This window comes from Cynara cardunculus (assembly GCF_001531365.2).
Source record: "Cynara cardunculus var. scolymus isolate 2C chromosome LG 1, CcrdV1, whole genome shotgun sequence".
Lineage (NCBI taxonomy): Eukaryota > Viridiplantae > Streptophyta > Magnoliopsida > Asterales > Asteraceae > Cynara > Cynara cardunculus.
This window is the reverse complement of record NC_037528.1, coordinates 23,988,311-24,002,085: the sequence shown is the minus strand read 5'-3', so window position 1 is coordinate 24,002,085 and position 13,775 is coordinate 23,988,311. Positions and strand designations below refer to the sequence as shown.

Genomic DNA, 13,775 nt, shown 5'->3' with positions numbered 1-13,775 from the left:
TATTAATTAATAATTACTATTCAATTTTTAGTAATATTTATATATAACTAATAATAATTAACATTAATGAGGTTATAATTAGAAAAAATGACAAAAAAACTACTAAAACGCTACTACAAGTAACGTTTTAATAAACTAGCTTATGTGCATCGAAACGTGTACAAACTAGCTTATGTGCATTCAAACGTGTACACGGGAAATGAGCTAGTTTATGTGCATCGAAACGTGTATAAACTAGCTTATGTGCATCCAAACGTAAACAAACTAGCTTATGTGCATTCAAACGTGTACATAGAAAATAAGCTAGCTTATGTGTATTTAAACGTGTATATATTTGATTAAAAAACAATAAATAAAAGAAGAAGATAAAATCTAAGAATAGAAGTGATGTGATGTGAAAAGCAAGAAGAAAAAGACAGTTGAGAGTAATGATAAGATGATCTACAAAAAGATGCTCAAAATCTTGTTTAGGGTTTGGGGGCTTTAAAATTGTTCACTTGGTTCATGAATCTTCAAGGGTCCATTGCATTGACTTTCACTATAAAATTATCACAATAACCCCATATCTTTTCAACAACTTGTAGCTTTCTAATAATTCATTTCTTTTTAAAGGGTAGATATAAACTTATATTATATATATAAATCTTGACCGTTCAACGTTTCAAAAGCTATCATGAGTTGTATGGTACATGAAATAATTCAAAACGGTCTTTATCATCCCAATTGAAAATATATTTTATGCAATCTGTGTCGACAATCGTCTACTACTTTTGGAACGGAATTTATAGAATCTTCATATGGAACGGTAGTTTTTGAAAGTGACGGGTTTTCACTCGTGACGAGTTATATAAGATAAATTCAAGTTTTGTATGATTAATTTAATTTAAAAACACGTGTTAATAAGTTTCGACTGCTAATCAGATACTTATAATTAATTTCAATGACACCGATTAATAGACCCAATGATCAAAAATTGATTTCGTCGATATATTATAATGATTGTTAATGAATATATAAATAAAGGGTTGTTTGACAATTGCTTAATAGTTTGGTGCAAAATGATTTAATGGTCAAGAATGATTAAGAGGCTCTCATGATATAGTGCAAAATGAAATATAATTGTTTGCCAATTGTGTACAATAAAATTAAGGCTCTTAATCATTATAAGAGATCCATGATATAAAATCATTCATAAAGTTTTAGAACCATTAAAAAACAAAACTTGTTTTTCCCATAAATATTCTAAACCCATTTAAGAACTTCATCTTTTTAGATGTCCCCAAAGTCTTGGATTTTTTAATGTAAAAAAAAAGACATGTAGTTTGGAAGGTTTTAGAGGGGGTGAAAGTGTAAAATTGAAGCATGCATTATTGGGGAAGTCCATAAGTCTAATATGGAAGAACAGGCATCTGTTTTTTGAGTCAGATTGAGATGCAAAATGTTGGAAGAAGCCATTATTTAAACAGCATTTACAGAGATGAAGGTTTGAAGATGTTGGTGAAAGCAGAGACAGATCTCAACCCAAATAAAACTGTTTTTATGATCATGGGATTGTAAACCTACACAAAATCATCATGGTTCAAAGAACAGACAAACACATCAAGACTCAGAATCAAATCATTCCCATTTTTTTTTTTTTAATTTTTGATGTGTTTTTAAGAAAACGTTTGCTTGTTTATGTGTTTTCGGTATTCTCTTCCATCAACAAAAGATACAAGAGTTTAGTGGGAACGGAAAATCCATACTGATTGATACGGGAAGTTTTTTTTCTTCACATATATGCTTATGACAATGTGGTGTACTTATTGACTTATTTCGGTGTGGTACCGGTAATAAGCACTCTTAAGTGTTTGGATAAACAACTTATACCGGTGCGAAACCGGTAATAAGAAGTTTTTGAAGAAGTTAAACTCTTCTGACTTATAATAAGTTGATTAGTGTTTTTGTAGAAAAGTATAAGTTGTTTTGAATAAGCAATCCCAAACACCCCTAAGATTTGGTTCACATAATTACAAGATTAGATATTGAATGATTAAATAACACTTAGAAGGGTGTTTATGTTATCAACTTACATGTGTTTGATTAATAATTGGAACATTTTTTGTATACTTTTTTTTATAAGTGTTGTTCATGTCGTATCGTAAAATAATGACATCTGAAAGAGAATTTAAATAATTGTCTTTAAAAGAGACTGTATTTCTATTTTCTAGGCAAATTATGGACAATCGTTGAAGTACTCTTCCTTTAGATGTCACTTGATGAAAAATGTACTTTTATGATGCATAGAAATGATTTTCTTAATTATTTTAATCAAACAATAAAGGGCCGTTTGGATCATGGGAATTGAAAGAAATTGGAATGTCCAATCATTTGACCAAATTCCAAATAGAGTGTTTGGTTCATGGAATAAGACTATGTAATCCTTTCAATTCCAGTCGATTCCTTTACGCACAGATTTTACAATTTCATGGCAATATGCTAGGATTTCAATTCCTTTCCTACAGATTCCTTCTCTAATCCAATTCCATGCAACCAAACGCAATCACAAGACATGGTCAAGATTTCATTTCACTCCCTCAAAGTCAAATTCATTTGATGAATTCCAATTCCATCGAATTTCATTCTACGAATCAAACGCCCCCTAAAGTTTTAAGAGGTATTTTAAAATATATTTTTAAAATGATTAAATGTAATTTTTGAACAATCAATCAAAAATAATTATATAAATTTTCATTTATCTCAATAATAAGTTTTTATGTAGTGACATTATAACAATAACTTACCATTTATATGCTTAATGTAGCACCAAATGTGTCCCATTCTTGCAATTTCTTTATATATTTATACTATATTATAAAAAAATTACAAAAACTCTTAAAAACCACTTTTTATGCATGAAGTGCTATATATTGATGCATATTACTTAAGATTCAAGATTACAAGTAAATTATGCATAAGTACAACTTATTAAAGCTTCATTTTTGAATTCGTGTAATCAACTACGGATAAACATAACCAAATAGAGAATAAACATCTCATTTTAAAATATAAAAAATCTAAAATATAATTAGGATAATCATCGAGTTCTAACAAAATAATTAATTATTATTTTTATAAGAAAATTATATTATTAAACAAAATATAAATTACTTCGTTATCAAACATAAATTAAATTATAATAAAAAAATGAATTAAATAATTATACAAAAAATAAGAATTTTAAATAGTTAATTTGATACTAATTTCGATATATTTTTGTCCGATTTTTATGATATCTTCAAATTTATATTTTATTCAAAAATAAAAACATCATCACTTTTTCAAAATCACATAAGACTATACTATAACATTGACTGAGATAAAAGAATAAAGTGAAATATTAAAATCAAAATGTATCATATATTACTAAACACTTCTTTGTATACAACATTCGTTGTTTTACTGTCAATAATATCATCATCATCCTTAATTAGTACTTTCAAACATTGCTTGCTTTTGACTTTGGATAAAGCAACATATAACTGACCATGCGTGAATACCGATTGTCTTAGAAATAAACCAACTTTTGATAATGATTGTCCTTGGCTCTTATTATTAATTAATAAGGTATTAATATTCTTTTAATAATTATATAAATTAATTAAATTCACATTATTATTAATTAATTAATTTAAGTACACGTGTGCCCAAAGTTACTTATTTATTAGGTATATATATGTTATAAATTAATTAACTTTATATTATTATTAATTAATAAGGTATTAATATTCTTTTAATAACTATATAAATTAATTAAGTTCACATTATTATTAATTAATTAAGTATTAAGAGTACATATTCTTCTAATTTCTTTTCCTGGGTAATATTGTTTTGTGAAAAATGCTTAAAAAATCCGAATTTGAAATTTTAAACCCGGTTTTGATGACTACTCCAGAATTAAATTCAGACGTGAATTTTTCCAGAGTTATGTTATAAGTCTGAGGGTCGTAAGTGAAAATTGTGTCTAGATACATGTTTAGCCGGGGAAAATCAATAACCGTCGCACAGAAACATGACATGTGTCCCCAAAGTTACTTATTTATTAGGGTTATAGATATAGATATATATATATATATATATACACACACGCATACATACAGGGGCCCATTCAAGGGAGAACTGATTAGTTGTGGTAACTGTGAGATCCAATGTCAATCATAAATTAATGGATAAATTAGGAAATTAATAATTATGATAGTTTGAGTTAAAATTATAATTAGAGGGCATTTTAGATATTTTTAAAAAACTCCTATCTCATCTCTCCGACCTCCAATCTCCGGCCTCCGGTGAACATTAATCCGGCAAGTACCAAGTAATCACAAAGATACACARTGTGATACCCATTGTGATATACTGTGATACCATTGTGATACCAACTATGATACCAACTCAAAAATTAAAATAATGAGGATGATAATATCCATGATTAACATCCTCTACAATAAAAATGATTAATCAACTTCTTATAATTACAAAAATATGAACAAAATGAAAAATTATGATTGGTGGAATGAGGTTTTTACAGTTTTTACAAATTAAGCTGTTTTCATTTGATTTCTCCCCTATATATATATATATATATAAAGAGAGAGAGAGAGAGAGAGAAAGAGAGGAGCAATCAAATGAAAATCATCCTCATTTGTAAAAACCGTACAAAATCACCCTCATACGTCGATTTCATTGTTTAATCTTATGAAATTTTTTCATGAAATTGTTTAATCTTATGAAATTGTTTCATATAATATTTTTTTTGATGAATTTGTTTCATATATGGTTATGAAATTGTTTCATATAATATTTAATGAAATTTTAATGAAAYTGTTTCATGTATTTCTCTAAAATTAAAATAATGAAGATGATAATATCCATGATTAACACCCTCCACAATAAAAATGTTTAATCAACCTCTCATAATTACAAAAAAATGAACAAAATGAAAAATTATTATTGGTTGAATGAGGTTCTATGGTTGAGATTGGATTCCACGATTACCACAAACTAACCAGTACTCCTTTGAATAGGCCTATATATATACCTTCCAATTTACCCTAAATCTCTTTATGTCTAAATTCCGTTTATATCTGATCATGCTAACTCTCCTTCTAATTATTTTCCCTTCCATTTTCGAAATGCTACGATTATCTACACTTCTAAATATTATCGGCTTGTAAATTGAAGCAACTTGAGAAAATCATCTGAGTTATTCTAGTCGAAGTTAGGCCCCCTCCCCACTTTACCATAAACAAATGGTTAAATTATGACTTTGCTTACAAACTTCAACAAATTCAGATTTTTGCTCAATTGTTTAATATCTACGAGCCACTAAAATTTGAGAATTTATCACTTAGGTTTTTAACATGTACAAGTTGGTAAAATTTAGAAATTATCAAAATCGTACCACCCGGTCTTTGGTAACTATCATAACTCGGATCCGAATTATTGTTTTTAAGTTGCTTTGTTTTCTAAGATTTACATTTTGATAAAATTTCAGGATTTTCAAAAATAATAAGTTGCCAAAATCATAATCACATTTATTGAAATCGAGTAGGGATTGTAATTTGTCCCGACCCAGTGGGATACCCGGTTCATTCGACCCAAACGGGGACGGGGATTCCCCACTAAAACAGGTCCCAAGGCCGGAGATCCCAGGTAGACTCAAATCGGAGCCGGGGGATATTACTCAAACCGGGGCCAGGGATTCCCAATAAAATCAAACTAACGGATATTCTTCATGGAGTTTGACCGGATTTTGATCAAGGATTGATAGAGATTTGACCGGGGACGGGAGGATGTTACTACAAACCGGAGCCAGGGCCGGGGATTACAAAACCCATCCCATCCCCTCCCCGCCCCGTTGCCATGCCCAAAATCGAGAGGATTTAGCTACTTATTTGTGAATAAAGTTACTCATTTCTTTTTAATATCTACAAGCTAATAAACTTATGAAATGGTAACTTGTTCGTAAACATAAGCATAATTTTCATACAGCCTCGTAAAAAATTCATATCATAACCCATTTTTCCTAAGTAAACTTTGAGGTCCATCACATCTCTTAACTCGGTTTAGAATAAATTTAGAAGTTATAGATTATCGTAACTATTTCATAAACGAAAAGGAAAATATGAAAAACGCAAGTACAGAAGTATTTCTACGTGTTCTGCTATTTCTTCCATCACAAAAATGAATTACATGTTAATCACCAACGTCTCTCTCTGCATTGCATTGGATAATAACGTCATTAGTTTCCTTCGTAATGTGATTGAATCAGATTACAAGTTGTAAATAAAAAAGGAAACACGATCATACCTTCTTTTAACGCTTGCGTTCGGTTCTCCACTTGTACACTGGTCTAGAAGTTGGGCACACAATCTCGTCTTCACGTAGCTTTCGTTTTTTACCCTTTTTCTGCTCCAATCCAAAAGTATATCAACCATAATCATTGAAATTGTTTTTGAGTTTGAGCAAATTAATAACATACCTGCAATTCTTGTTTCATGGCCATTTCACTATATACTTTCTCCAACTGTTGGACTCTGCTTCTTCTGGCCTCCACCTCTCTGTAGGAAGCAGCTGTCCTCCTGCACATAAATCATCAATTAACTTATTTGAAACAATGGTATTCATGTAATCATTAATTTTGGTTTTGTCTTTGTATACTGTGTCATGTTCTAAAACAACATGTAATAAATGTATTTCTGAAGAAATATGTTGAAATACTTCGGATTTTTATCATCTATTATTAACTGCTGCTTAAAAACACTACATAATATACAAAGACACAAAATGCCAAAATCAATATGAGTTTTAAACAAATTGAGATGAGTTAGTATACTAGTGAAAATAGATTAATGTCAATTACACAAATAGAAACACATAAATGGGTTTTGGGGCGAAAATACAGAAAAATTATGAAAAAATTAGATAAACGTTTGTACTTTGTATTCCCCTTATTGAGTCGGTTCATCCCTAGTCCCCTCTCGTTGTAATCTCGTTCAAGCTTCAGAGGTGCGTACAAAGGTGAAAAAATGGGGAATTGTGAAGTCATTCAAACTCGAGTGTGTTCCCATGTTCATAAATCAAAATGGTAGATCCAGAAGTCTATTGAAATTTGTCGCTTGGACCTTTGCCCTTTGGAGGTTTGGTGGATAAAGTAAGAATTCAGGACCGGATAACAAAGAGGCCGATAAAAAATTTTAAAAACTTACAATGCAAATAAAGCCAAGTCCATTAACTGGTAAAAAAGACAGTGGCGCCTTAGCCCTCTACTGCCCCTATGGGCCTCAGCCTCCGGTGGGTTTTGATTATCTGGGGCAACATGCTACTTTCGGCTATAGGGCGTTACAATTAGAAATACAAAGCTTCACTTAGAAAAGCAATAGACTGCCATATACGGAAGAAGATGATAATGATGATACTATGATGGTCATGAGCTGAAAGAATATAAAAGATTAATGTGATCAATATGTGCTCAATCAATACATGCTACTTGGATAGACTTTCCTGGAAAAATAATCAACTTAAGGGCCTGTTTGTTAGCAACTTAACGAAATTAATGGGACTCGCAGCTTATTCGGTGAGCTAGATATATATGACTGCTTGGCAGCAGCTTAATGAAATAGAAAATGGTTTTTTCAGTAAGCTTCTAGGGGGAGCTTTAAGCAGAAAGCCACATTTTTTCCTAACCTGCCCCTCCCAATTAGAAAACACACTCCTTCCACCTATGAAAAAACCCTCCCAATCTACACAGACCAATTAATCCCCATAGACAGCTTTATCCATACAAAACTTGATGGAAAACCAACCAACCAGCGCTTAAGATCCCTTGAGTAAGACCTTTTAATTACCGTGAAAGTAGCATACTCTTTCAATTTATATTCATTGCAAATGATCTGCTATACCTAAAATAAACACAACATGAACCATACAACCTATCATATTCACATGTGACTGAAACAAAGAACAAGACTGATCCATGTAGAGCATTTGTTTTCAATACAAGTAACATTAGACCTTCTAAAACACATCCTCCAGCAAAGCATCCACTAAAGCGGTTATCTCTACGATAAAAATAAAAAAATTACACACATGAACAAGCTAACAAGTTACTTTACCTTTTGATTTTATCAGGCAAGTCCTCGAAAGCTTGCATTCCACGAACACTCTTCGTTTCTGATAGTATTCTCTTAGCCTCCTCCCTGTAGAAGTTTAAATATTTAACCATGAATAAATTTAGGGAGAGCACCGGTCATGCACCAGACAATAACTTGATATCAGCACAATATTAATCAAGTCCAGAATAAGTGTTATCACTTAATTTCCAGCATACACGTGTAAAAGAAAGAAGCTCATGAGGTTCAGACCTATCTTCAGCATAGTATACATGTCTGTTTGATGGCTGAGAATCAAATGAGTGCAGTGTTGCAGTTAGCTTTTCAAGTTTCTGCATCAAATGAAAATGGTTTTAGCAGGAAATACTCTCGAAATTTTCAAACATAAGAGAAGAACGCGATTACTGCAATATTCCACCTTTTTCTCAGATTGAACTTTCTGCAAGATATAACCTATATCTTGTGACTTCATCAACATGAGTTCTTCTTGAGTGTATTGGTTTGCTTCACTCCTGCAGCATATACAACAATTTGACGTTGGTTTTTAATTGATTTATTTGAGTGGGGACCCAGAATACGAGGGGGGAGGGGGTAAGAGGGAGGGGACGATTGAAATTGTATAAGCAGATTACGTTTGTCTATGTACTCCATTAACAGTTTTGGAGTTGATCATCTTGAAGTAAAATTCATCCGGGTTCCTAAATGCTGCCTTTTCTTTGAGTTTCTGTTGTGGAAAGTCACAGTAATATTTTTAGTCACTTCCAGAAAGAAAGAAACAGTTGTGCAATGCGTTAGTCCAACAATGCAATCACCCAAAAATGTCTTTTACCTGCAAGTATTCCTCCTTCTTATGGAAGGCCTTTGCACGGACAACATAGTCCTTGTGTTTCTCAAGAAGCCCAAATCTTTTCCTTTCCTTTCTGAATGCAAGTCGCCAAGTAAGAAATGTAAGAACAAGAAGGAAAAAATTGAGGAACATTTATGGAACAGAGGAAATCAAAGTAATATAAGCACTCACGGTTGAGCTCTTTCCTTGTGAGCCCGTCTATGAACAGCATTTCTTAGGGATGACATCTCTAATAATTAGAACAGCTGGCTGCAAAATAAGACGAGCAAGGAAGGTCCTATCATTTCAAATTTAATTGACTGTAACATTCCATTGTGGACGTATTACACTAGAAAAAATGACACAGCTTCACATTGATTCTCAGATATGCACATTTTGACTTCTTTTTCCTAGAGCAAAAGCAGGTGAAGTTACATGAATAATTTTCAGTCAAAGCATTTCATCAACTGACCTGACCCTATCTAGAAACACTTTCACCTTAAGAAAACAACTGCAACGAGTGTATATCTTACCATATACTGTAATACTTCTCTCATCATTCCAATACACAACACATTTGGCTTTTGACGCCTTGTCCAGTGCTTTATTACCAACTTAATATACACTTCAATTTTAATATTTAACTCTGCTACTCATAAATCCAAGTTTTGAAGGAAGTATGCAGCAATTTAATATCAACATTACTCGGTACGTAGTACCCATTACAAATTTCATGGTATTTTTTAACAGGAGACTTGAAACCGTATGAAGTTTAACGTTAAAGTAACTAATGACATCTGAATCTACAGTGTAGCTCTTTTTTGTCTGAGAAACGGTGAGAATTCAATATCAATAAATCTAGGGATCTGTTTTGAGATTCTCAAAATTCTTTTTTTGTCTAAGAACAGTACCAATGACACTGAAGCATCATTTTCTTGTTAAGTTTACATTTTCTTAAAAACATAATACAAAACCACAACAAAAACTTGCACGAAGACACATCATACCTTAGATGTTATACAATCACCACATCATTATTCCCAAAAGTTTTAATTGTTTGTCTCAATATGGACAGAGGGTCCTCTTACATAAAACAAATATCCCAACAATTTGCAAACATTGTCAATTACCCCAATATTTCACTTACACTTAGATTCCCAACTCCAAACTAAATGTGTAAATTGTGAAGTAACGTAACAGAAGCATTACGCAAAGTTCCCAAACAAAACAACAGAAAAATGTCAAAGTTTAAGTTCCCAAATCCAAACTAAATGAAAACATAACTCAGAAGCATTCAAGATAACAGAAACATTAAGCATATTCCAAAACAAACATGCCAACTAATCAAGTCTAAGCCAGCGATACTATTTGACTAAACCAAATAAACCCTAGAAATTTCAATTTACAGAGAGGGGGAGATGTTATACCGTGAGAGGCAGAGAAAGCAATAGGTTGCCGCCTTGACGGAGCCCGGACGACGAGAGCTTGAAGTCGCGAGACTTGTGGATTCAGACAGCGTGATTCGTGATTGAACTCTCGAACGGAAATCGTGAGCCGTTACAGAGTTGAGAACTGAGATGGCGAGAGCTATTATTCTGTGGTTTTGGGCTAATATGTGTTCTTTTAAGTTTTAAGTGAGAGTGGGCTTAGGCTTAGGCTGCCAGCTGCCTATGGGCCAAGCTGGCTCCGCCTGTATAAATGAAGTGATAATAGAATGAGCAAATTACAAATTTCGTCCCTAGGCTTATATGAAAATTTAGATTAGATCCCTCAAATAAAATAATTACAAACATGGTCACCAGAGTTTTAATTTTGTTATGTATCAGATGCATGTTTTTAACTTCATTAACTTAACTCTGTTAAATCAAAGGTCTTTTAGTTATTTTACATCTTTTAAATAAATGTATAATTATTATTCTTTATATATTACTTGTGAAAAGCACCTCGTGCACCACCATCTCTAGGTTGAAAACCTAGGTAACAAAACTAAATCCAAATCAAGAATACAGTTATGTGTTATGAATCTGGTCAGAGTTTAGCTTATAAGACTTGATCAACCTTTCATCTTCACAATATAAACACTAAAGTTTATGATAATTCATATGTGAATAGTTTATTTCACACATTATCAAGAACAAATGACAGTGGTTTCAAATCCATATTCAGGGTGTTTAAAACATGAAACCTTTTACTGTGTTCAGAAAAATTCTCAACCGCGTTTCAAATTTGATCACTTTCTTTTACTTTTCATCATATGCAGTAGAATAAGCAAAGAATAACAATTTGTCTTGGAGCTTTGAGGAGATGAAGATCGCCAACAATGGTGAGCCAAATCCCTCCTTGGGGAGGGCGAGCCATGCATACGCTCAGAGCCCACAAAGAATTAGTAACGAAAAGAAATACAACTTTTTTTGTACCTAGCTAATAGGACTTAAAAGATTTAGGATTATATCAAGGGCCCGTACATATATTAATTAATCACATTCGTGAAAGAAAAAAAAAAGTAAAATGTAATTGGTTGTTCATTTTTTTAGTATTAGTTATTGTTTATCTAAGTTTTTTTATTTAGTATCAAAGTCTTAAAATCTGCCTAGAAAACCTTAATATATTCTCTATCATTCATCTTCTGTCGACTCTTTTGATTATTACATTCGCATGAATTCTATTTTTGTATTAGAATATAGCAGATATAGATTTCTTGTTATTAACTAAAAAACCTCGTACCTTTTGAAAAAAATTAGCAACCATATGAGATGGTCCAACTTATATCTATATTTAGGATTTCAAAACTACCCTTGTTTTTTTTTTCCATACATTATTGACACCTTTACCTATATAGAGTACATGATTTATAAGTATTTTCCTATCTCTAAAACAAGAATAAAATCTCAAGCTATAACTAACATGAGCTTTTGATGCTAAAATTGATGGTTTCAAAAAGTTTGTTTTAACCAAAGGGTGATGGAGAATATTAATATGGAGTGAGATGAAAACTCAATTTATTTATATTGGTCTACAAAGAGATAAATAGTTATTCTGAAGTCTGAATAGTAGACATCGTGACCCCAAATAATGTCAATTTATAAGGTATATCATAGGATATTTTTTTTATGGTGGAACGGGTTGACAATATCATGTAAAATGATATTTATATAATACTAATCAGAAATAATTATAGATTGATTTTGCGTTTAAAAATATTTGGAAAAACAATTTTATGTGAATTCTTAGTATTTCTTGAACTCAATGTTATTTTTGGGAAAATAAAATTGTATATATTAAGAGAGCTTTTTTAGATCTCGTCTGGCGCCTATAAATATTAGGAATGGGTCTGGGTGAGACCGACAGAAAAGACGCTGAATAAAGTTGTAGAAACCGAAGGCCGTAATTTCACACACCGTGCGTGTATTTCTACCAGCCCACTGGCACCGCCAACTTCTTCGATTTGAAGGTGATGAAGGATGCTCTGAGACAGGCGTTGGATCCATTTTACTCGATAGGAGGACGATTATCGAGAGATGAAGATGGCCAGATTGAAATCAATTGTCAAGGCCAAGGCATGTTGTTGGTGGAAGTGAAATCTGATGGCATTAATCAACTATTTCGATGACTTTACTTCGACGTCGGAGCGTCGGAAGCTTTTTCGACAATCGATTATTCTGTGGAATCAAATCATATTCTTTGGGTTGGGCGGTTTTTGAGATTTTTACAACCCAACCCAATTATGATGGTTTGGAAAATCTCAACCCAACCCAACCCATTCAAAAGTATAACCCAACCCTTGCGGGTTAGGGAAGGTTGGGTTGGGTTGGCGGGTTACAAAAATTCACAAAGTTGGCAAATGAAATATGATAAATAATACTAAAAATATACCCAACAAAGTTGTTAAACATATTCTTTGTCCGACCTTTGTCAACTCTTTCTTCAATTTAATTCTCTCATCACAAAACAACCGCTAAACATCTCTAGCAACAGTCACTCTACTAGGAACACTAAATTGTGGTTGCAACTCATGAACAAGTTCTCTAAATCCTTCATCCTCTACGACACTAAAGAGTTGTTTATTCTTAAGCACAAACCTAATCACGACTTTGTGACATCTCTCTTTATTAAATGACACCTCATTTTCAATGATAGTATGAAAGCTAAGCAATTTTTGTTTTTTTTTATCGCTAATGTTATCTAAATACTGTTTACATTGGTGTCTTAAGTGATTCCACAAAGAACTTGTGCCAATTTTCTTGCTATGGTAAGCATAGTCTTTTTCACAATAATTACAAACACATCTAGAGTCCTTTTTTAAAAAGTGATCACAAACGTTTGAAGTCCTACCACCCCTTTTCTTAGACGAGTTTAGTTCTTTATCTTCGATTTTTGGAGGTTTAGGAGTATTTTCCAATGCTCCTATACATAGTCAATTAAGGATAACATTTTCAAAAAATATGTAAACCAGTAAACCACATGAAATATTTAGTATATGATCTCATAGACAAGTAAATCTCAAGGAGTTTTTATTCAATAAAAGGTTTTTAGAAGTAGCAGAAAACAAGCAGCCAAGCAGAAATTAGCTGAAAACAAGTGACAAAAGTCATACCTATAGCAAGCAGAAAACGATTTACTCACCGACTCACAACAACCACAATCTCGTAGCAAGTAAGCAACCACAGTCTCGTAGGTCGTAGCAAGTAGAAAAGGATTCGGGAACTTGAGAAGCATAATTGGGAGTACGAATTAGGGACGAGAATAAGAGCAGTTTGGTTGGCAGCAAGCGAAAAACCCAGTCCGGTCGGCAGCAAGCCAAC

At 32.4% G+C, this 13,775-nt stretch overlaps 1 protein-coding gene across 2 annotated transcripts; it reads right to left on the bottom strand.

The window, feature by feature from the left end:
• Window positions 1-6,016: 6,016 nt before the first annotated feature.
• LOC112519270 (probable U3 small nucleolar RNA-associated protein 11) lies at window positions 6,017-10,577 on the bottom strand. Of its 2 annotated transcripts, none has more exons than XM_025127301.1 (10): window positions 10,401-10,577; window positions 9,166-9,243; window positions 8,977-9,067; window positions 8,780-8,871; window positions 8,566-8,659; window positions 8,400-8,479; window positions 8,151-8,234; window positions 6,518-6,617; window positions 6,346-6,444; window positions 6,017-6,251 (listed from the first exon to the last, which is right to left on the bottom strand). In XM_025127301.1, the coding sequence occupies exons 2-9, from the start codon at window positions 9,219-9,221 to the stop codon at window positions 6,352-6,354; spliced, it is 690 nt and encodes a 229-aa protein (XP_024983069.1). In that variant the 5' UTR covers window positions 9,222-9,243; window positions 10,401-10,577; the 3' UTR covers window positions 6,017-6,251; window positions 6,346-6,351. The 2 variants fall into 2 exon arrangements, with proteins under 2 accessions (XP_024983069.1, XP_024983079.1); XM_025127311.1 differs by having other exon boundaries at window positions 9,166-9,271; window positions 10,401-10,576.
• Between the last annotated feature and the right edge of the window lie 3,198 nt (window positions 10,578-13,775).

What these genes read in the sequence shown, in the direction of transcription:
- LOC112519270 (XM_025127301.1), bottom strand. Translation starts at nt 9,221, where the DNA reads ATGTCATCCCTAAGAAATGCTGTTCATAGACGGGCTCACAAGGAAAGA. An exon ending in AATGGAGTACATAGACAAAC is followed by an intron (nt 8,660 to 8,779) that starts GTAATCTGCTTA and finishes TATATGCTGCAG; the next exon opens with GAGTGAAGCAAACCAATACA. An exon ending in TTGCCTGATAAAATCAAAAG is followed by an intron (nt 6,618 to 8,150) that starts GTAAAGTAACTT and finishes ATTTATGTGCAG; the next exon opens with GAGGACAGCTGCTTCCTACA.